General features: G+C 46.5%; 1 protein-coding gene across 9 annotated transcripts in view; it reads left to right on the plus strand.

Moving 5' to 3' along the window:
- Positions 1-24,081, plus strand: part of NPHP3 (nephrocystin 3) — a 146,918-nt gene that overhangs the window by 34,854 nt on the left and 87,983 nt on the right. For 7 of the 9 annotated variants that reach the window (XR_015057389.1, XM_085877954.1, XM_085877959.1 and 4 more), the window contains 5 exons: positions 7,049-7,182; positions 8,129-8,289; positions 14,414-14,612; positions 14,952-15,026; positions 16,358-16,690. Coding sequence is in view for 8 of the 9 variants with exons in the window: in XM_085877954.1 (XP_085734080.1) it covers positions 7,049-7,182; positions 8,129-8,289; positions 14,414-14,612; positions 14,952-15,026; positions 16,358-16,690 (902 nt within the window). In the remaining variant the exon portion in view is untranslated. The remainder of the gene's footprint in view (positions 1-7,048; positions 7,183-8,128; positions 8,290-14,413; positions 14,613-14,951; positions 15,027-16,357; positions 16,691-24,081) is intronic. The other 2 variants (XM_085877958.1, XM_085877960.1) reach the window with 2 other exon arrangements.

A 24,081-nucleotide genomic window follows, 5' to 3' on the forward strand; every position in this document is an offset into this window, starting at 1 on the left:
CCAGCAGTGAGCACGCGGTTCGTGCTGTGCAACGCACGAGACCGCCACGTGCTCGCTTGCGAGAGTGAAGTCCCGGTCCGGAAACGCACGCGGTGGATTTGCCGATCCCGCGGACGGACAAAGTTAGGCAGGTAAACGGATTTGGACCGGACGGGTTCTCCACGCGATCGTGTGTGTTCAGCTCCAACGGGCAAAGCACATGTGTTCGCGTGGGGAACCCCTCGAAACGTGGGGCTTGTGTTTTTTTTTATGCGCACGGTGACGTCATGGCTGCACGTGTGGTTGGAATCCGGCAGGAGGGGCATCTCTGCCGGATGGTCGCGTCCAAGGAGGGACGAGGAACACGTGCAGCTGCATGACGTCACGGGCAGGTGCAAAGTGCGCGAGCTCTGAGTTGCCGCGCAGGTGCTGCGCATGAAAAAAAAAAGAGAAAAGCAAGCCTCACTTTCGGGTGTACAGGATTCCTGGGCAAGGGGTGAAAGACTCCCTTACCCTGGGCACAGGATGGAAACTAGTTAGGGGGAAGGGTTAGCTTAGCTAGACCGACTTCATGGGGCAGGGGTAAGTCCTCATGGAGTCCGTGGAATGGATTAGTTAGAGGGATTGTAGCCAGATTTAGGATGGGAAAATGGGAAATAAAATGATTTATTTGGGGACATGGACAGACTTTGGATGTGTAGTGGGGACGTAGTTTAGCTACGTAGAGTTAAAAGGAACGTGCTATAGTTTAAGGGACGACGTGGGAGCACGAGTTAGTTAGGGGATGTAGATAGAAGGATGGCAGAGTTCAGCGGTGAGTGGGTTGAAGAGTTGTGGGTTGTGAGGTGAGTACGTGTACATGTTGAGTGAGTGAGGCCAGCGGGTCTGTGTGAGTGGAGTGAATGGGGAATGCATGGTGCGATGAGTGATTGGGGGGAGGAGTGACTCCCGCCCAAGGGAACCCCGGGGTCAGAGTAAAGTGAGTTAGGGGGTTAGTCAAATTGAAAAATGGAGGTCGTTTTGTTGTTGGTGGGAAAGTAGGCTCGAGACCCATTTGGAGGGGTGCAGGAGCCCTGTTGACGGGCTTGGGAGCGTGGCTGCGAAGGTGAGTATCGCTGAGTGGGTACTCCCGGGCACCAGGCTAGTCGGCCGCGGTAGGCCAAGGGCCCATGGGGGGCCGGGATAGAGTGAGTGGGCACGGGTGCGCCTGCTTGGTGCAGGGGCCCGGGGCGCCATTAGCCGCGTGGGCAGTGCAGTGGGCACGGGTGACCCTCGGGAAAGGGGCCCGGGAGGCCGGCCTGCCACGTGTGCGTTTCAGGGGAGGTGCCATGGGGGGCACTCCCGGTGTTAGGGAGCTGGTAGGCTCGGAGGCAGTGTAGTGCCCGGGGTGCCATAGCGGGAGAATCGGCAGAGGGTCGTGCCTGCCAAAGTGAGCCACGTGTCCCAGCCAGGAGACCGTGTGAGGGCACGGAGAGAAAATTGGGGGCGAGGCCCGAAATTGTAAGGACACCAACACAGGCGACGGAATCTGGGTTGTTAGAACCAATAGTTTAGCGAGAGGCGCTTGTTGAAAGCCCCGGGGTAGTTTAACAGTTAAATGGTTAGGATAGATTAGGAGATGTACCCCTCCGCACCATCCATCCCCTCGCTCTCGTTGTGGGCCGCTGGACCCACTTTGGGTTAGATCGCCGAACTCTGGGGAGGCCATTCTGAGGCTCCGTTGGGCCTCGACACAGACGCTAGCTCTCCCTTATTCCCCTCCGGGGAAGGGAACGTAGGGGTTGGGAGTAGGCTAGGTGACAGGATAGGTTAGCCGAACAAGGACGATAAAGGGGGTTAGGGGACGATTTATAGTGGGTAAGTAAAAATAAAACAACAAAAAAAAAATAAGTTGGGGCTAAATTGGGGTTTGACAAATTAAGGGAGTGGGTATGTACAGTGACAGGCAAAGGCGATAGGTGGGAGGGAGACAGGAAGGTAGGTCCGAGCCCGCCTTCCAAGTGGCCAGCACCACCGCACTCCCTCCACCAACCTCCACTGAACGGCAAAAGCTGGCCAGCTTCATCTGCTGGCTGTGTTGCTGCAAGGCCTGTGCCGGCCCACTTCATCTGCCGGCTGGCTGTTTTTCTTCAAGGCCTGTGCCGGCCAACTTCATCGGCAGCTGTTGTTTTGCTGCGAGGCCTGTGCCGGCTGGATCATCGGCAGCTGTGTGCTGCAAGGCCTGTACCGGCCAGTTCATCTGCTGGCTGTTTTTCTTCGAGGCCTGTGCCGGCCAGTTCATCTGCCGGCTGTGTTTGCCTGCAACGTTCTTCTTCTGCGGGCTGTGTTTGCCTGCTCACCTTTGCCACGCCATGCCCACTGCCCAGGTTCACCAGCCCCGTTCAATTTTGCTTTGCCCCCCCCCCTGTTCATTTCCATGTGCGCCAGGATCGTAAAAGCAACAGTTTGCAAGCTGCGAGAACTGCCCCGTTGGCAGCTACAACACGGGCCTGCAGTGGCAGCCCGTGCACCGTGTTTTGCGTCCATCCATTCATCCATTCGTTCGTTGTGCTCATTGCGTGTGCCACTTGAGCTGGCACGGAGACTGCGTTGTGCAGCCCATGCACCGTTGTGGTTCACTGCATTCAGTTCAAACCGTTCATGCATCCATTCGTTGTGTTCATTGCGTGTGCCACTTGAGCTGGCACGGAGACTGCGTTTGTGCAGCCCAAGCACCGTTGTGGTTCACTGAGTTCAGTTCAAAAGGGAAGGCCTTGGACTGCGTGTGAGCAGCCAGCCACGTTCCCTGTCACCTGCATTGTTTGAGTCAGAGACTGCATGTGGGCAGCCTGGCTCCCTGCTAACTGCTTTCTTTTGCAGAGTTCAATGATCCTGGGCCATGGTTTAGTGTAAAATTTGTAAGTTAAGGGTAAGATGTACTGTACATATGAGTGCGCCCCCGGCATGTTTGTCTTAGCGCCGGCAATTTTATTTAAGTCGTCCGTGTGAGTGAGTTTGTTTAGATAGTTACGCAGCCCTTAGGTTATTTATTTTGGGGACACGAATACCATGAATGTCGCACTCAGGGATCCGTAGGTAAAATGTACTAGGGGAAAACTACACATGATGGCACACGAAAATTTGATGACTCGGGACGAGTCTGTAAAAAGGGAAGGGGGTAGTGTTGTGGTTACCAGATTCGCAAACCACCATTCAGGTCCCTTAGGTGAGGTATCTCGGTAAGTGCATGTGTAGTTAGGCCCAAACCCGTTGTCTAGTGGGAATACATGTCATTTATACGTGCTGCGACTCTTCAGGATAGCCGTTTTTCTTTTACTATCTTTATTTTGGACCAATCGCCACCATCACAACCACAACAACAACCACCAACCACAACGCCGCTTCACCACAACCGCCATGACCTTTACCGTCGCAACTCGCCACCATCGCATCACCGTCATCTCGCGCCACTCATGGGCACCGATGCTGGACTCGTGTAGGGCGCACGTTGAACAGCGTGTACAAAATCACGGATTTTCTGCTTCAAAAACGGATCCAAAACGACACACGCCCACTTTTTGCCGTCCAATCGGTGAGCGAGGGGCGACTGGCCCCGCCCCCAGGGCGATCGATATATGCAAATTTGTGGATCAAAAGCCTTCACGCCCACTTTTTCTCGGGCCAATGGGGAGCGAGTTGAAAGGTCAAAGGGAGGGGGGTCAAAGGCGGGTTACGGGGGGATAAAAGGACGGTGTTCGTCAGTCAAAGAAGTAGTAAAAGTCGGAGCGAAAGAGTCAGCAGAACGAGAACGAGGGGTCGGAGAGTCGCAAGGGGGAACAAGTAGTAAAGGTCGGAACGAGGCGAAGGAGTCGGAACAGAGAGTCAAGACTTCGCGGGCGGTGGAGCTGCTCGTCGTGTGCGTTGAAGTCGGAACGGAGGGGACGAGCTGTGGAGAGGCGGCGGGGGCGAACGAGGGGTGCTCGCGTCGTGCAGGGAGCTGCACCCCTGGGAGGCCGGCAGCGCGACCTGGCCGAGGTGGAGACGCTCGTCGCGCACATAATAAAGATCCTCTATGCCCCGAGCATCAGCAACCCCCCTCCTGTTTCCCCCCGCGCTGAGATAGTGCGACCAAGGGGGCCCGTTCCCACCCCCTGCCAGGCACTGTCCACGAGGCCCGCGGGTTGCGGGGCCATCGCCGCTCCGCGTCTCATCACCAGACGGGTAGGCCCGACCAGGTCTCGGCCCCAGGCCTACCTCATTCTTGAGGGTATTTCTTTTCCTTGGTTTTGGGTATGTGTTGTCGGCGCCGTCTGTGAAGTAGAATTGTATAAGTGTTGCCGTGTGCTCGGTAGTCGGTATTAGCTCTGCACTGTGTTTTCACTTTTATGTTTGCTTTTGTGTAAATGGAATTGTGTTTTCTTTTTTGTGTGCATTTGGTGGAATTGTATTTGTGTGCTTCCCGTGTGCCGAGAATAAACGTGCTTTATTGTTGAACTGTTCTCCCGCTTCGCTTCGTCTTTTCCTCCATTGAACCCCCATCTTGCTTCACGTAAAGGGTTGGTAGTGGGCTGAATACGCCCGATAATTAATCGAACCATCGAGGTCGACGATAACACCGCTCGGTTATTCTGATAGTACGGAACGGGTCGCTTAAGTGGCCCGTGTCCGAAGTCGACCTGCGGCGAGGTGCGATCGCCCGGTCTACCCTCCGCGTGGGTACTTAGGTAGTTCGAATTTGGCGAGCAACCCTATCCCACGCGGGGGCTGATTGGCTCGATCGCGGTGAGACCGAAAGGTCCACCCGTGACTGGTTCCCGGCGTTAGTCCGAGAGGGTCACGACTGGATTGTCCGTCCGGTGGGCGACGCGCCGCGATTCGAGTTACGTGGCCGTCGCACGCCGGCGGGCGCGAAGACCGCAACAGTATTATAAATGCTTGTATTTGGCAAATTAGACCGTTTTTACATGAATACGTTTTCTCAAGTAAAATGTGTTGTTTTGCTCAGTGAAAGCTAAAATATACACCATTTGATGAAAACTCATGTTTCTACATTAGAATCTTGATTTGGAACAACGGACGCTGTCAGAACAAGCTCATGTGTACAAAATGCTTGTATTAAACAAATTATTCCGTTTTTATATGAATTTGTTTTCTCGTGTAAAATGTGTTGAAGTGGATGCGTGAAACACCTAGTCTCTGTCGCTCAAATGGCAAAGTCCAAGTCCTACTTCTTCAAGCACCTCCACAACCTTTCTCCACCAGCTGCTTCTTCGTCAAACAACAGATTCAAAACACTTTCTCACCAACATACAAGGATATAACGGAATTTTGAATGGCATCATTCGGATTCAAGGAGATTAACCTTCAATATAGCTGAAATCCAACGTGACCCATCCAGGGTCAAGTTCATTTCATCATCGGATCGGAAGTTTATGGGAAATCCCCAATGAAGATGCAAGCTATGTGCAACTTTACTTCTTGGATGAAGAGGAGATGCAAACCCAGTGCAAAATATGTCCTCGTCAGAAGCAGCATGTCATCCATGACCTGCAGGAGATGCTGTCCAACTGCAATGTCGACGTAAACAGCCTCAAGATGGTCTTCGACTTCATGATTGACTCAAGAAACAGAGACTATAAGATTGTCATCAATGCTGATCGACAGCCCAGTACTGAGCATGAGAGGTGCTTCAATGCTCCTAAATGCAATGATGTTGCCTTTCTGACGGGAGAGGTGGAGCACGGTAAGCGTTACATTGTTTTATGTCACAGAGAAAGCCTCCTCCAACGAATATATGAGACCCACAGGTCCTATGATCCTCTCCAATACCCACTCCTGTTTACAAATGGAGAGGATGGCTACACCCTCCAGTCAATCAGCTACTGCTCAGTTCAAGGTGTCTGCCATGAAGTTCTACTCTTTTCAGCTTATATGTTTCAACGTAATGGTGACTTCAACATTTTGCTGCACTGCAAACATCTATTCCAGCAGTTTTGTGTTGATATAAATGTAAAAGTTGAGGCTGAACGATTGTGGGACTCTAAATTAGCATCAAGTGTGACCAGTACTCCATGATGGTTTTGCACTTTGACATTCCCCTACCCCAACATCCCAAACCTCCCACAACCCCACCAAATTCCATCCTCACCCCCCAAACTTAGGTTCACCTAGGTGACAAGGTATCTCACCCACTCCACTTTCCCCTCTCCCCTCACCAACCCCCTCCAAATTACCCCCGATCCTACGCACTCCCCCCCCCAACATAATCAGATTTCCCGAGGCGTAGAATGGGTTTTTCAGCGAGTTTATTTGTACAGAAGGCAATTCTCTGTTCGTATATCTGAAAATCATCGAAAAAAATAAAGAAGAAAATCTCCACCAAATTTTGCTTACGTGTTTGTCGTACCTAAGGTCAGGTCATGGGCACAACCCCATACCCCTTCAAGGGGTGGGGGGGGCATAACCTACGATTTACACCTATACACATGCCACAGTGCAAGTAGTTTACTGACCTCTACTGCAGACAGGGTTGGATTATTAGCTACGGTACCAAATATACTTTCCCCACCTGACCCACTATCCAAACCTTGTGTTGACCTAATGATTAGAACGGCTGGCTTAAGATCTCAGGGTCTTAAGTTGAAGCCCCTGTCGGCTGTTGAATTAACACTAAGTGGGGTTGATTCGGCCTGTCGTCCTTCTGAGGTCAGCAAAATGAGTATCAGTGTCCTGATAATAGAGGGCACTGCATCAGTGGCACAGCTGTGCCCCCACAAAATGATGCAACCAGCAGCCACAGACTGCACATCACAGCTACCCACCTACCCCCCACCCCCTCCCAGGCTGCTCCTGAAATTTTATTGGAGCATGACCATCGTGATGTGGTAGTTCCGGTATTGGCACATAGAACAGGCACGATGAACCAAATGGCCTTTTGTTTTCTGTTTTTACATTTCTCATTTTTAACTTATTCATTCGATAGGTTTGTGCAGGTAGAATGCTACCTTCCTGCTGTAAGCATAAAGCTACTAAAGGCCCTCATTTCCCTGCCCTTTCCTTCCACCATGTTTCCTTTCTGCAATCGTTGAAGAGGACTGGATGGTGAAACTGCCCCATTTGTTCCAATCCACCCTGCCGCTTGTCTCTGGCCCAAACTATTCAACAATCAGATGCTGCATCCTGTTTTCACAGGAGACACACCACCTCGTCCAGCAGTTCCTTAAGGTACCTTATTAACTTTCACCCACAGCCATGACTTTGCTTGTCATATTGTTGACTTTGAGAAGTTATCCTGTAATTTTGATCTATTTAGACCATCGTAACCAATTCTCACACCAAATGGAGAGGATGGCTACACCCTCCAGAGTCAATCAGCTCCTGCTCAGTTCAAGGTCTATTGGACCTTTGTAGTCAATTTTCACACCATGTAAACGTGCACAAACTACGGATAAATAATTTAATATATGAAACTCAGGAAATAATAATGATTGTTGTCGTATCATCAAGTAGTTATTGAAGGGGCACCAGACATGTGCCTGAAAGTTTGCCCTCACACTACACTTTGCATCAGAATCCCAGTTTTGTTCTTTAAATTATCCAGCAAAACTCTTTTTTTCTGAATAGTAAATAATAAGCTACTAACTGAAAATCATTCCTGAACTCACTGCTGAACCATCATAGTTGGTGGCAAATTGAGAAATTGACGTGTACCCATTACTGACTACGGCACCACCATGGCAATAATAGGTGTGCAGTCTGAGCAGTTATGTTGCATTTTTGGAAAGTGAAACCAATGTATCTTATCGTAAGAACCACTACCATTGCTCCTTGAAAAAAAAAATGGCTTGAAATATGGGCTTTCGACTTTTTTTCTTGTTCGGTCTGTAAATTGATATCACAAAAAACTGTAAGCTGGCTTGAGTAGCTACCAGTATTTACCTGTATATGGATTGCTGCCAGGCATTCTCTAACAATGGCAATTCTTGCATGATATATGGCAAGCATCTTCAAAAATGGTAACATTTGTATGATCTGAGGTGGCCATCTTGAGAAATGACTACTTGCATCTTTCAAAATGGCAATGCTAAAATGATCTAAGCTGGCCATCTTAAAAAAAAATTGCAACTCTTGCATAATCGAAATTTCATTATGACTGTGCTCATGTGCGTAGGATTACACGACCAGACTGAGACAAATCTGTGAGGCCAAGGGCCGTTTCTTCCTCCCGATGGACGTTAGATGCGAGGATTGTGAGGAGATGTTGGAGAGTCAAAGGCAGGAAATGTTTGCTGCTTCCTTCTACATTGCTTTCCTCAAGCAGTTAGTTTCCAGGTAACGACCATCAAAATGCTCTCCTATGAACCTAAAGATTTTCTTTATATCCATGGTTTGTGCAATCAACATCTCTCTCCCACTGTGCTTTACTCACAAAATATAGTCTAATGTACTTTTTATAAAATACTGTTAAATGTAAAGCTTGAGAATTATTAAAATAAAATAAATCCACAAACTGATGCATATTATTTGAAATAGCGCTTGGACGATTATGTACTTGCACCTTCCTTGCCAAATTATTTAGACAAGTCCTTTGAAATAGAATGTCAAAGATGCCAAATTAATATGTATTGGAAATTGACAGCTAAAATAGCACGGTAAGTGATGTAATAAACCCTGGCATTCCATCTTGGGGGGGGGGGGGGGAGCATCCTTAAACTGAAAGGTTTGGAAGGTTTGCCGAATTGGTAACGCGTTTTTATGTTCATCTTCACCACAGTAGATGGTGCCCTTGTACTTATTAAAGTACCATTGTAATTTTTGTTACATCTATATATAACAAGAAAAAAAACATTTCAAGAAAAATGTAACAACATAGGGGGATGAATTCTCAAAAAAACAACCAAACAAGGTAGGAATGACACCACATTACGATGTCACAATACAACACCACAATCCTCTTATGGATTACCATCACGACATCTTTTGACAGTTTACTTTTGTTATGAGATTGTGGTGGATGAAGAAGAAGAACGAAGATGAAGAATAACAATGAAGAATAACAATGAAGAATGACACCACATTATGATGCCACAATATGACACAACAATCCTCTTCTGGTTTAGCATCACGATATCTTTTGACATTTTACTTTGGTTTTGGGAGTGTAATGGAACGATGTTTAATGTCCATCCGAGGGACAGCACACCCATTCGTGAAATACTTTTTTTGGCTGAACGGACAAGAAGGTGGGATTAATGGTGGATGTTAACATAAATACACTCGTTATTTCTCCCCCATTAATCCTCCCTTCATTAAAAAGAAATGTTATAAACCAACTTGTGACCTACAAGCAAATCGATTTTCCAACAGGGTTCATGTGATAAACGCCAAATGAGAAGCTGTGATACTGCAGTGATATTTCAGAGTAAAACTACACCATTCCTGTCCATAAACATATAAGAATACCTTTGAAATGTCTTTCCACAAACCTCCTGTAACAGATGACAGCAGTTTATTGTCACACAAAATGTCATTTTAACATTGGTTTGGCTTTTTTTCAATTTGCAACTTGTTCATTAGCACCACTTGGCACGAGTCAGCCAAGTGGTGCTAATGAAGATTGTGCTGGCCACGTGACCTTGAGCTCACGGCAGCGACACTTTTCACAGGTTTTGAGCGTTCCATTCATTTTCAGTGTTTTATATATTTTGTTATTTTGGTTTGGATGAAATCCATCAATGTTATTAAATTGTTTTAATACTTGTTTCAGTTGATTTAGGTGATGGTTTGAATATGTATCGCTTTTGAAATGGTTCTGTCCATTGTCCATGTCCAGAATGGTTTGAGTCCACATTTACTTTTAATTTATTTTCATAATAAAACGATTAATGTTGAACATGTTTTTAAATTTGGGGTTGTGTGCACTAGCCCAAAGACAAAGTAACTTCCTCCCATTGCAATCACCATCAAGGCTTCAGAAATTATTGAGGTAGGTTGGGCTACAGTTCTACATTGTTTTGAGAGGGGAAGAAGCAGAAGTACAAATTGGCAATTTAGCGATCTCCCAATGTGGTCCTTTAGTGATGTTTTTTGGCATCTTTTTAGGTCTTGGGACTTCAGAAAATGCTCGAGAATAAAAGTTATGGCTTTTAAATGCTTATGACTTCACGCTTTTGGAGGTTATGAGCGTATCATTGTGTACGCATTTGAATGGGTAGCCATTTTTTTCCTGTATCATCCCTCTATATGGAGTCCGACCATACCCCATGATGGGCAAGTGTATGTGATTATGTATGTATATCCACTCTTCACCCATTGGTTGGACAGCTGACCTGACGTCACCCACAGTTGTAACCTGAAATACTTAACCTTAAAGCACCCAGAGGACCCAAAAGACCCCAAAGACCAACAAGACACAAAAGACCCTGAGGAACCAAAACACCCAAAAGTACTGAAAATACCCTGAGGACCCCAAAGACCTAAAATGACCCAGAGGACTGAAAAGACCAAGAGGACCAAAAAAAAGACCCTGAGGACGAGAGGACTAGAGAACCCAAAAGACCCAATGGAACTATCTGGGACCCATTGAAATTCTGCAAAATTTAAAATGTGACAATGTCCCTAAACCCATCACACACACACACACACACACACACACACACACACACACACACACACACACACACACACACACACACACACACACACACACACACACACACACACACACACACACACACACACACACACACACACACACACACAATCCCATGTCCTCAACCCCCCTACCAACTCTGTCCTCTCTCTGCTCCTCCCCCTACCACCACCCCCAAACTCTGTGCTACCCTCCCCTTTCTTCAAATCCTCAGACCCCATCCCAACCCAATGTCCTCAACTCCCCCCACCCCTAAAAAGCCTCAAACCCCTTGATCTCAACTCTGTCCCCTCTCTGCCCTCCCTCCCCAAAGTCAACTCTCTGTCATCCCCTCCCCCTTTCTTCTTCAAGTCATCAACTGCCCCAAACCCCAAGTACTCAATCCCCTCCCAACCCCAAGTCCTCACCCCCCCCAAATCTCAATCTCCCTCTTCCAACTACATGCAACTTCAATCCCAACTCTTTTCTCCCCTCCCCATTTCTTCCTGTTCTTAACAATGTTACACAAAGATACACAGGGAACTTTGGTGCAGTAGAAGGCCATTCGGCTTATCATGCCTGCATTGTTCCTGTCCCCGTTTGTGAAAAAAAATGTTAAATGGAAATAAAGACCGAACGTTAAATTCACAATCACTTCCCCCTTTCTTCTATTATATACATATTATAATTCACAGACCGGTGTTTGTGTGTTTGTTTGTTTGTCGCGCTCCTCTTCCTACAGTTGTCAGTCGATTGCATCCAGACTTGCTCCATTGGATCAGCATGACCCCATTTAGTGTATAAGGGGTGTTTTTATTTTTGCCGGTCTGCTTTGGGGGGGGGGAGTGGGAGGGGACAAAAATTCTCCATGTAAATGTGTATCATGTCACACCTCCAGGTGGTGGAGGGTATTACAAGTCTCCATCATTAACCTCCGCCATCGAGATGGACGGAGGTTACTGTTTTCACCCCTGTCTGTTTGTTTGTTTGTTTGTTTGTTTGTTTGTGAACAGTATTACGGAAAAACTCCTCGACGGATTTCGATGAAACTTGGTGGGGGGATTAGGTATGGTCAAAGGATCATGCCATTACATTTTGGACCTGGTCCAAAGTCCAATATGGCCATGGCGGCCATTTTGAAAAAATATTTGAATTTTTGTTTTTGCATTTCTACATGTTTTAAGTGATTTCCAACCCCCCCCCCCCCCCCAAAAAAAAATTTAGAGAAAAAAAAATTTGCGACTTTTTTTTTCAACAAATTTTCGATTTTTTTTTGTATTTCTACATGTTATAAGTGATTTCCAACAAAAAACATGCCAAAATTATAATTGCGGCTGATTTTGGAACTTCAGGTGGATTTATTTTTTTTTTTTTGTATACCTTGTCGAGGCTCGTATGAGAGCGAACACACAACTCACAGCAAGGGGGAATGAGACAAGAGGGGCGGGAGTGGAAGGGACAAAACAGTGGGGAACAGACACATTAGGTGAACTGTGGAAGGGAGAGGGATGGGGATGGGACGGGGAACATGGCGAAGAGAAGATGGACATTACAGGGACTTTCAGGAAGGAAAGCAGGGGAATTGAAGGAAGTGGGCTTGGGTGGATTATCGGGGGTAGAAAAGATCGAGGATTTGGATGGGGGAAGATAAGAGGTGGTGGTGAACAGCTGTTTTGAAAGCCTGGAGGGAAGAATGGGAAAGAATAGAGTGAGGAAGTTTATTCCAAAGGCGGGAAAAAAGAGGAATGAAAGAGTGAAGATGAGCAGTGATTCGTGATTTTGTTAGTTTTACCAGAAGGGGGTTGTTGGCGGACCTTGAGCGCCCTGTGGAAATGTGGTGGGGACAAATCACAGAGAGAGCAGAGGGGGCAAGGCTGGAGAGGAGTCGGTCGAAGACAGAAAGACCACCGACCAACCTGCGGTGATTGAGTGAGAGGCCCAAAGACTCAGCTTCATTGCGGGAGATGCCGATGATCTTAAATGGCCTGGTTTCGACAGCGTGAAGCCGAGAAAGGTGGGAGGCAGGAGCACCAGCCCAGAGGGGAGAGCAGTACTCCATCAGGCTATGGATAAAAGCTTTGTAAGTGGTCGGGAGCTCAAGAGGGCCGAGGAAGGACTTTGCATGACGGAGGATTCCCAGTCGGCGACTGGCTTTTGAGGAGAGGTTGGAAATGTGACTTTCCCAGGAAAGGTCATGGCAGATAGTGAGACCCAGAAGCTTGAAAGAAAAGACTTCTTCCAGAGGATTGTTGAGAAAGTGGATGGGGGGGGGGGTTCTAAACGGTCCTTTCGAAGAGACATAGTGAAAGTGTGAGATTTGTCTGGATTGAAAGACATGTTCCACGTGTTGGACCAGTTTGTGGACCATATACCCACGTAAAATCAATTTCTGTCTCAAGGAATCTAGTTATGATGAATGAATTGAGTATGTAAAAGTTAAAAGTAAAAGGGAAAGTTGCAAACTATAACTCTGTGAGCACTGTTAACATCAAATTGAATGAATAGGATATCAGGTTCACTTGAGTGACCTAGCAGTATTGGCGGCGGAGGTTTTGCACTCTACCGAGTGCTCCCCCTCTAGTTTACAGTGCAGTATTCCTGTCCCTACATTTTCCAGTGCAGTGACGTGTTTTGAATTATATGCAGCCGGTATGTTTTTGCTTCATGCAGGTAACTTCATGGGGTTTTTTGCCGACACAGAGCTGTCAAATACACCGCCCAAATAAAGGTATGCATCAGAAGAACGTATTGCATGCTAGGAACAAGATTTCCTGGAGGGCGGGTACTCTGCTAGTTATTGTAATTATCCTTGCCAGAAGCGAGGGTATTGCATTTGGATCTGTTTACTTGTCTGTTTGTCCTCACAGAACATGGGTAAGTGTATTAATTACATTTGACCCCAATATACCTTTTTAGACCTCTTAAGACCCTTTAGAATCCCAAAACCCTTCGAACATTAAGAGCGCTAAGGACCCTTTAAGACACCTAAAACCTCCAAGACCCTCTCTCGACTGTTCCTTTTGTCGTGTTGGGTCCTGATCCATTCAGTGTACTAGTACTAGCTCTTCCGCGAGCCTCGACTATGCTGACAAAAAGTATATTAAAAACTAGTAACAATTGTAAGAAGATGTCTGTTAGAGGTAGTTGTAGATTTGTAGTGTGGGTTGGTGTAATTGTGTGCAGTTTTTTTTGTGGGATTGAGACTGAAAAATGTCAAAAGATGTCATGATGGCAATCCGTCAAAGGTTTGTGATGTATTGTGGTGTCATTCCTCCCTTGTCATTTCTTCCTTGTCATTCCTTCCTACCTTGTTTGTTTGTTTTTGGGGAATTTCATCCTTGCATGTTTTTTCATTTTTTAAAAATGTTTTTTTCTGAGCTGTTTAATATAGTTGTATTGACATGTGGAGAATATAAGGGAGAGAGGGGTGATTTATTACACTTTGTTGTTTTTTATACCCCCTGAAGCCTGTTAAACACCCAGTGGACATTGAGAGTCAAACACAATGTTTGGCCTGACACCACTTGTAGACCTAAGTAGGAGGAGCAGCAAGATTAGTTCTTCATTGAAGGTTTTTCGTGAGCAAGCAGGGTTTTTTTTTTTTACTTAACTGATACATTCTGCTGGATTTACACCCACAAACCTCAGTTAATTGCCTTCTCCATTCAACCATTTACCCTTGAAGTTAATGCAGTGTCTGCATTAAATGACCAGTTGCTGTTTAAAGTTTTTATGATGTCATTTGACTTTTGCGTGCTGGAAAGTCAATGAATTACATTCCATTGTCTATCTGTTTGTCTATCCATCCTCATAATCTCTCTGCAGGCCAATGCAGAGATTCTGTGAAGACATGTTTCTGAGATCACCCCAAGATGGGAAACCTTTGCTCATCTATCTTGATGTGTCGCCACATGAGCTCACAAGCAGCACTTTAATTCCTCTTACCCAGCACGGTGTGGTGGAGAATAAGGCTGAGGCCCTCATCAGCCAGATTAGAGCAATGGATATTGTTCGGAAAGTCAAAGTGAGATGAACCTGTTTGACAATTATAATGTGAATGTTTATTATCGGAGGTTTACAGGAAATCAGAGGATGGAAATAAATGAGCTGAAAAAATGATTGTTCTTACTTTTTGTTGTTAGCAAAAGTGATTACAATGGTTTAGGCAATGAAAGGAAACCTTTCCTCAGAGCATCTGACATCATAAATCAATCAATACCATGATAACAGTCTGTGTTGACACTAACCTCCCCTGTAGTATTCCTGTAATAATGTTATCACCACAGTATTTTCAGCATATGAGTACGATGACTGCACAATACTGGGTAGGGTTTGATTCCCACCTGTCTTTGTATCACAAAAGGTGCTGGAATGTGTTCAGGACAGCAAGCAGAACCTCCATCAACTTGCCATGTCTGCTGAGCATTTTGTGAAGCGGGTAAGCCACTCACAAAAAGACAATAATAATAGTCCAAACTGTTTGGACTAAGGATCGAGAGGACACAGTATAGGTCTAAATGAGTGATTGATTGTGCAGGACATGCGCACATATCGTAAATGGTACTTGAGGAACCTTTTGTTTTGTTTTTTTTAGTCATCATTTTCTTTTTTACTTCCATGCTTACATCAATTATTAATTTTATGACATTGGTTAGAGAATGTTTGACTTTTTCTCTTTTTGTTTCTAATGGTGTCTAAATAGTTTTATGGCATCTATTCTATAAGAGCCGTTTGTGCTGTCGTCTCTTTTTTAATCAGAGATGGCTGAACGGATATTTGACAAGCTTTCAGGGGTTCCTGAGTGAGTGCCAGGAAGTGTTTTAGATGGAAAAAATTGAAATATTTCAAAGAAAAAAATGTCGGAGACTTTTTTTTTCGCTCTATCGTGCCGAAGCCTTTTTGGGGATTGACCATTTCAGTATATTCATGTACACATACACATAAATGAATAAAAAACAATTACCAGACATTTAAACACAAATAAACCTCTTCCGGAAGCAGTCAAAGTTGGTGGTACATCATCTTCTTCTTCTTTTCCTTCCTGAACAGCACCATATTTATAGATCGGGGGCAAACTTAACTCAGAAACATCAAGAGCACATTCACGAGCATCCATTTTTCCGAATAACATCCAATTCCACTTCCAAAGAAACACTTTTATAATGCCTCTTCACCAATAATCTGCAGGGTATTTAGAAAGCCCCGCTACCCTCTCCGCAGAACCTGATAAATGGATATAATGAACACACTAGAGGAATAAATGTAAACTATGAATGAATACACGAGACTTTTATTGTCATAAAAAGCAGAATATTAACGTCACCATTTTATATATATATATATATATATATATATATATATATATATATATATATATATATATATATATATATATATATTACATACACACGAAACGTACCCGGGTAGATGATGATTTGGAGAGGGCGGTGTAATGGGACTTTGTAGCCATCCTGCACAGTGCAGTACATCTCTCTATGGGTGAAGTTTATTTTGCAATCTCTTCGTTTTGGATCTCATGGTATTGTGAGTTGGACAGCTGACCGTGACAGACCATTTTAAAATCACCATATTGTGTGTAAGCTTTTGTAGCTATGTGAAAGGGAATATTAAATGACCCCCGACTCCATTCCTTAGTGGGTATGGGGGGAGTGTTTTAGCCCCCCCACAAAAAAAAATTGACCGGGCAACGCCAGGTATCCCTGGTAGATTTTTTTTCATATTTTTAAGATGAGTGTTCTTGAGGTGCAGGAATTCATGATGAAGATTGGACAATCTGATCACTGGATGACAGCACGGACTAAGGGAGACCTCATCAACTCACAAAGAAATACTAGAACACAGGCCCTGGAGACAACTAGGGAGGGATCACTGGATGTGCCAAGAGATGGAGATGGAGATGGAGATCGAGGTGGAATTAAAGGCGAAGGAGAATGGATGGAGGACAACGTGAATGAAGAGGAGGTGGAGGAAAATGACTGTGAAGGTCTTGTGAGATTGAACTGGGACCCTTATGCTGAAGAAGAGCAGGAAGAGTTGGTACGTTTTGCCTCCAGGTGTCCATCACCTCTTGGGCTGGACAAGGTACATGTTTTTACTGAATTTTTCTATCTCCACAACACTTCATTTACTCTTGATTGATATTTTAAAATGATTATAATCTTAATATGAACTTCTTCTTCTTCTTCTTCTTCTTTTTCTTCCACATGCAGCACAAGGCTGTGGTGTTGCATCATTGGCTGAGGGCGCAGCTGCGCCGCTGATGCAATGCCCTCAGCTGGTTAGGGCAGGAATTTGGAATTTGGCCATGGTGTTTGTGATAGCTCACCTTCTCTTCATAAAAAACACCGTGGCATCTTTAACGTCGAACAACCTATACCGGAAGATGGGACGCCCAGTTTAACATTAATCCGGAGGACGGCACACACATTGGTGGCTCACCCTGTATGTGAAACACTGGGATGACAGTTGATTCTAACCCAGGCTAGACAGCTTAGAGGCGAGTGTGCATACCTCTAGTCTCAAAATGAACTAGAGAGAGATGATAAAGTGATGATGGAAGGGACTATGAGGGGGTATTTAAACATTTTAAGTGCACTATAATCGTAAAGTTAGATGCAAGTTTGTTAAAACTAGTGAGAATGAAATAATCACATCCTGAAACATGAAAATTTCCAACTTTTAAAATGCTCAAGAGGGGTTTCAAATACCCTATCATCGTCATCGTCATCGTCATCTCTCCTCTGCTGAACTACTCTACATACTACGATTATCACCAAAACATGCACTCATCTATGTTGCAATCATCATTTGTGTACATATTACTTGGGTGATTTGGGTTATAATTGCACTTTAAAACTACAGCGGCACTCTGTCGAGTGCATAGTCTCGCCTCACATGTTCATTCTGAACAAAAATACCATCATTAACTGAAAACATGACTATTATGGCCCATATACCCATATCATCCATGCACTCTATTATGTCACATACATTGCCATTATCCATAGCTTTATTAGCCCCCATTGGACTTAGTTTGAAACGGGGGCTGATGGATTTGGTCTCGATTTTCGTGTGCGTGTGTGCATGTGTGCGTCTACAACCATATCTTGAACATGTATGGACCGATTTTATTCGTACTTGGCACAAAGACAACACATGATGGTATACATATGCACATCATTTTTTTGATACTAGATCCAAGATAGCCAACTGGTGGCCATTTTGGATATAAAAAAAAAAAACCCAGTGTCGAACACGTCCTCAACCATTTCTTGGACATGCATTCACTGATGTTGTTCAAACTTGGTGCACAGATAAGGAATGATGGCTTACATATGCACGTCATTTATTTTTTCGAGATCAGATCCAAGATGGCCGACTGCCAGTCATTTTAGTTGTAATAAGTAATAAAGACATAAAATGTCATAGCCACTGTTGTTTTAGTAATTTTGCTGGATGGAGTTATAGGGCTAGCCCATACTTACAGCGCATATAGAAAATCTACACTTGCTTTCAAAATTTTCACCTTTTGTTGCCTTGTAGCCTGGAATTAAATTGCATTGTCAGACGTTTTTTCCACCTTTATTTACACATTGTAACCCACCAACTTCCAAGTGAAAAACAAATTTCAGAAAATTAATTTTAAAATACAAAACTAGAATATCTTGGTTTGATAAGTGTCCACCCCTCTGAGTAAATACTTGGTGAAAGCACCTTTGACAGCAATTACAGCTGTGAATCTGTTGGTGTAGGTCTCTACCAACTTTGCACACCTTGGTTGGGCAATATTTACCCTTTCTTCCAAACAAAACTGTTTAAGCTCAGTCAAGTTGTGTTGCGAGCAATAATGGACAGCAATTTTCAAGTCGTGGCACAGATTTTCATTTGGATTTAGGTCGGGGCTCTGACAGGGCCACTCAAGGATATTTAACTTTTTGTTCCTTAGCCACTCCAGTGTAGCTTTGGCTGTGTGCTTCAGGTTGTTGTCATGCTGAAAGGTGAACTTCCATCCCAATTTCAGCTTTGTGACAGAGGGCAGCAGGTTTGCTCTTGGATTTTTCTGTATTTTTCTCCATCCATTTTCCCTTCTATCTTGACAAGTGCCCCAGTCCCTGCTGATGAAATACATCTGCCAGTCAGAATGGTGTTCTTTGGGTGATGTGCTATGTTAGGTTTGTGCCAAACATAAGGTTTTGCATTTAGGCCAAAAAGTTCCATCTTGGTTTCGTCAGACCACAAACCCTTTTGCCACATGGCTTAAGAATCTCTGAAGTGGTTTTTTTGCATACCTCAAATGGGACTCAAGGTGGGCTTTTTTGAGTAATGGATTTCTTCTTGTGACCCCACTGTACAGGCCAGACTTGAGGTGTACTTGGGATATTGTTGTCACATGCACACAGTGACCAGTCTTTGCAAAAAGGCATGTAGCTCTTTCAAAGTTGCCATTGGCCTCTTGGTAGCCTCTCTGATCAGTCTCCTCCTTGCTTGGTCATCCAGTTTGGTGGGATGGCCTGATGTAGGCAGGGTCTTGGTGGTACCATACGCTTCCATTTCTTAATGATTGTCTTGACTATGCTCCAGGGGATCGTCAAGGCCTTTTAAATATTTTTATACCCATCCCCTGATCTCTGCCTTTCCACATCTTCATCCTTGAGGTCTTTCGAAAGCTCCTCGGTTCTCATGGTTGAGTCTTTGCTGTGAAATGTTCTACCCAGCAGAGGAAACCTACAGTTCAGGTGAGGTCAGGTATGGGAGCATGTGCCGGAGCAGCGTGTCACTGTGTCCACTTTCCGCCAGTGCTCCAGGGGCCTTCGTCTGGCCACCCCCCAGGCCCATCCCCATCTCCTTGAGATGCTAATCAACCTGCTGCAACCATGAGGAACATGGTCGGCCAATTAGCCTCCTCCACTCATGAGGCTCACTTGCTGAAAGAATTTGGCGAGTGGGATCAGCATCAGGAAAACGAGCCACAGGTCCATACAGCCACAGCTGACCCTCACGGATGACGCAGGTAACAGATTTCATTTGTCTCTCTCAGCAACTGCTTGTTGGACACAAAGTCTGACCAGCGGTAGCCAAGGATTCTCTGAAGAGACCTGGTACCAAAGAATTAAGTCTCCATCTCAGATCCCTGGTAAGTGTCTAAGTTTCACATCCGTAGAGTAAGACTGGAGGTACCAAGGACCTGAAGATTCAGACTTTCATCCTCCTGCACAGATACGGAGAGTGCCACACCCCATAATCCAGTAAATCCATGACTCCCCAGGCCTGACGCAGACATCTCTTGACCTCAAGCTCACAGCCAGCAGAGACATGAATATCACTGCCAAGATAAGTGAATCTCTCCATGACCTCAACATCCTCACCACAAATAGATGCAGACAAGATAGCAGTATCCAAGATGTCATTGAAAGCCTGGATCTTAGTTTTGACCCAGGAAACCCATAATCCCAGTCGCTCCGACTCCTCATTGAACACCTCGAGGGCCCCCAAAACAATATCCAGAGTCTCCGCAAAGATGACAACATCATCTGTGAAATCAAGGTCAGAGACCTTGACATTCCCAAATACGGCAGCTTGATCTCTTTGACATTCTCCCCAGAATCCAGTCCATACACGCGCTGAAAAGTGTGGGGGCTAGTCCACACCCTTGATGAACTCCAGCACCAACTGGAAATAAGTTGGAGTTGGTATCACCACATCTCACAGCACTCTCAGTACCAGAGTATAGTTCAGACATCAGTTTGATCAGTTGTGGTGGAATGCCATGAAGACTAAGAATCCTCCAAATGGCATCCTGCAGCCTGACTGCTCTGGGTGCTGGTGCTCAAGCAAATGGTGGCACAGCCTATCAAGAATTCTCCAAGCAAAGACCTTGCCCAGCACTGAGAGCAGCATCACCCCTGAGATAGTTGTTGCAGTCCTGGTGATCAGCCTTCCCTTTCCAGAGACAGACAACAAGGCCCCTCTTCCAGTCTGTTAATATGATGCCTGTGTTCCACGCAGAGCACAGAACTGCATTCATCGACATGAGTGCAGCATTTCCACCAGCCGTGAGAAGTTCAGCATTAATGCCACAGATCCCAGGAGCTCGACCCCATTTCAACCGGTTCACCGCAACCTGTGTTTCGACAAACGAAGGTGAATCGCAGTTGATTGGAGGGTCAGAAATAGGGATAGTAACACCCCTGACATCCAACTCAACAGCTGGTGTATCAGCCTGATACAGCTACTCAAAGTAACCAGCCCAGAGGGCATTCACTTCGGACTCTGCTGTGAAGAGCCCTCCACCCTCTGTTATAACTGCAGTTCACCAAGGGACGGGCTTGGAGGAATGCAATGCGCGAATTCTCCTGAAAGCAGGACAAGAATCACTTGACCACAGGTGACCACAGAAAAACGGCTAACTCAAAGATCACAGCCCGGGTGACACGAATAAATCCCATTAGACATCGGTGGGGAAATCTATCTGAACAGAGACTTGTCGACATAACTGATCTAAGGACCTATATGGTGCTCTGTGAATTTCCACAGCCGTAACACTATCCCCTCCCCTTTTTACAGACTCATCCCGAGTCATCGAATTTTTGTGTGCCTTCATGTGTAAATTTCCCCCAGTACATTTTATCTTCGGATCCCTGATTGCGACATTTAGTGTATTCATGTCCCAAAAATAAATATCCTACGGGCTGAGTATCTACCTAAACAAACTCACTCATACTGACGACTTAAATACATTGCCGGCGTTATGACACACATGCAGGGGGAAGCAACTCATTGACAATTTACCTTAACCTTATCCTTATACATTTTACACTAAACCATGGCCCAGGACTGATGGATTCTGTGGGGAAAAAGGGCACATAGCAATGTCAGCGGTATTTTGAGGGTGAGCGCCCCGCAGCTGAAGGTCAGATGTCTTCGGGGCCTGTTCTAAAGGCCCCGTTGTCTGTCACAAAACCTTTTTATGTCTTCAGCTGTTGAAGGCAACTCACCCCAACCTGGCAGCTATGCGCCATCCCACAGGCCATTTTTAGGCAGGGAGCCAGGCTGCTCACACGTAGTCTCTGGCTCATGGAACAGATGCAGGTGACAGGGAATGTGGCTGGCTGCACCAATGCAGTCCTAGGCCTCCCCCTTGAATGAGCGCAGTGAAATCAAACGGTGCACGGCTGCACAAATGCAGTCTCCGTGTGCGGCTGCCTGCAAGGCAGTCCCTGCAGAACACTGGATGGTACTGACGCAAGCAAACACAAGCAAATGAGCGGTACACGGGCTGCTCAATGCAGTCCCGTGGTGCAGATGGATGGATGGATGGAACACACGGTGCACGGGCTGCTCAATGCAGTCCCGTGATGCGGCTGCCTACAGGGCAGTCCCTGCAACTTGCGCGATGATCCTGGGGCACATGATGATGGATGGAATGGGGCAAATGCAACAAAAGGAAGGGCTAGCAGGCATGGGGTCAAGGCAAAGGCAGGCAGACAAGGCATGGAAAAGCCGGCGCAGGCCTTGTAGGAAAAACAGGCGGCAGGTGAAGCTGACCGGCATAGGCCTTGTAGTAAAAACAGGCCGGCAGGTGAAGCTGACCGGCACAGGCCTTGTAGTAAAAACAGGCCGGCAGGTGAAGCTGACCGGCACAGGCCTTGTTCTGAAGGTTCGTGGAGGGAGTGTGGTGGTGCTGGCCACTCGGAAGGCGGGCTCGGACCTACCCTACTGTTTCCCTCCCAACCTATCGCCTTTGCCTGTCTCTGTCCATACCCACTCCCCTTAATTTGCAAAACAAATTTAGCCCCAACTTTTTTTTTTCCTTTTCTTTTATAAATTCGTCTCCCTAATCCCCTTTATAGTCTCTGTCCGGCTAACCTATCCTGTCCTAGCCTACTCCCAACCCCTACGTTCCCTTCCTGGAGGGGAATAAGGGAGAGTTAGTGTCCTGTGTCTAGGCCCAACTAAGCCTCAGAATGGCCTCCTCAGATCTCAGTGATCTACTTACCACGGTGAGTCCAGTGGCCTACAACGAGAGCGAAGGGATGGACGGTGCGGAGGGGTACATCTCCGAACTACCCTCACATTTATTAACCTTAAACTACCCGGGGCTTTCCAAAAGCGCCTCTCGCTTAATCTATTGGTTCTGTCACACAAGATTCCCGTCACCTGTGTTGGTGTCCTCACAATTTTGGGCCTCGCCCTCGAATTTTCCCTCGTGCCCTTGCACGGTCTCGTGGCTGGGATGTGTGGCTCCCTTGGCAGGAACTACCCTCTGCTGATTCTCCAACTATGGCACCCCCGGGCCCTGCAACTGTCTCTGAGCCTACCAGCTCCCTAAAAACTGGGGAGTGCCCTCCCTGGATACTCCCCCTCGATGCTCACGTGGCAGGCTGGCGCTCCGGGCCCCTTTCCCGGGTGCCTGTGCCCAATGCACTGCCCACGTGGCCAATGGCGCCCCGGGCCCCGCATCGTGCGGGCCCAGCCGTGCCCACTACGCTATCCCGGCCCCTCTTGGACCCTTGGCCTACCGTGACCGACTAGCCCGGTACCCGGGGTACCCACTAAGCGATGCAATACCGTTCGCAGCCAGGCTCCGAGCCGTCAACAGGGCTCCTGCACCCCTCCAAATGGGTTTCGAGCCTACGTTCCCACCAACAGCAAAACGACCTCCATTTTGGCAATTTGACTGACCCACTAACTCACTTTACACTGACCCCAGGGTCCCTTGGGTGGGAATCACTCATCCCCCCAATCACTCGTCCCCCCAATCACTCATCCCCCCAATCACTCATCGCACCATGCATTCCACATTCACTCCATTCACACAGGCCTGCTGGCCCTCACTCACTCATCAAGTACATTTTCCATTTCACACCATTTCATCGCTGATCACTGCCATTCCTCTCACTAAATCCCATAACTACCTCGTGCTCCCTTGTCATCCCTTACAATATAGCACATCCTTTTAACACTACGTAGCTAAGCTACATCCCCACTACACACTCACAGTCTGTCCATGTCCTCAAAATCATTTCCCATATCCCATCCTAAATCTGACCTAAAATCCCTCTAACTAATCCATTCCACGGCTCCATGAGGACTTATCCTTGCCCCATGAAGCCACTCGAACTAACACTAACCCTCCCCCCTAACTAGTTGTGTCCTGTGCCCCGAACAAGGGGGTCTTCCACCCTTTGCCTGGGAATCTTGTTTACCCGAAATGGGGAGGCTTGCTTTTTTTATGCGCACACCAGCGCGGCAACTCGCAACCTGTGCTCTCTTCCCGTGACGTCATGGCAGCTGTTCGCGTTTTGCGCACCTCGTCCCTTCTCGGACGGTACCATCCGGCAGGGATTTCCCTTCTGCCGGATTCCAACCATGCAGCCACGACGTCACCCTGCGCATCCAAAGCAAACCTCGCGTTTCGAGGGGTTCCCCAGGCGAACACATGTGCTCTACTCGTTGGAGCTTTCAAACACGCT

This window comes from Eptatretus burgeri, chromosome 4 (assembly GCF_056783735.1).
Source record: "Eptatretus burgeri isolate ZD-2024b chromosome 4, Ebu_testis_v1, whole genome shotgun sequence".
Taxonomy (NCBI): domain Eukaryota; kingdom Metazoa; phylum Chordata; class Myxini; order Myxiniformes; family Myxinidae; genus Eptatretus; species Eptatretus burgeri.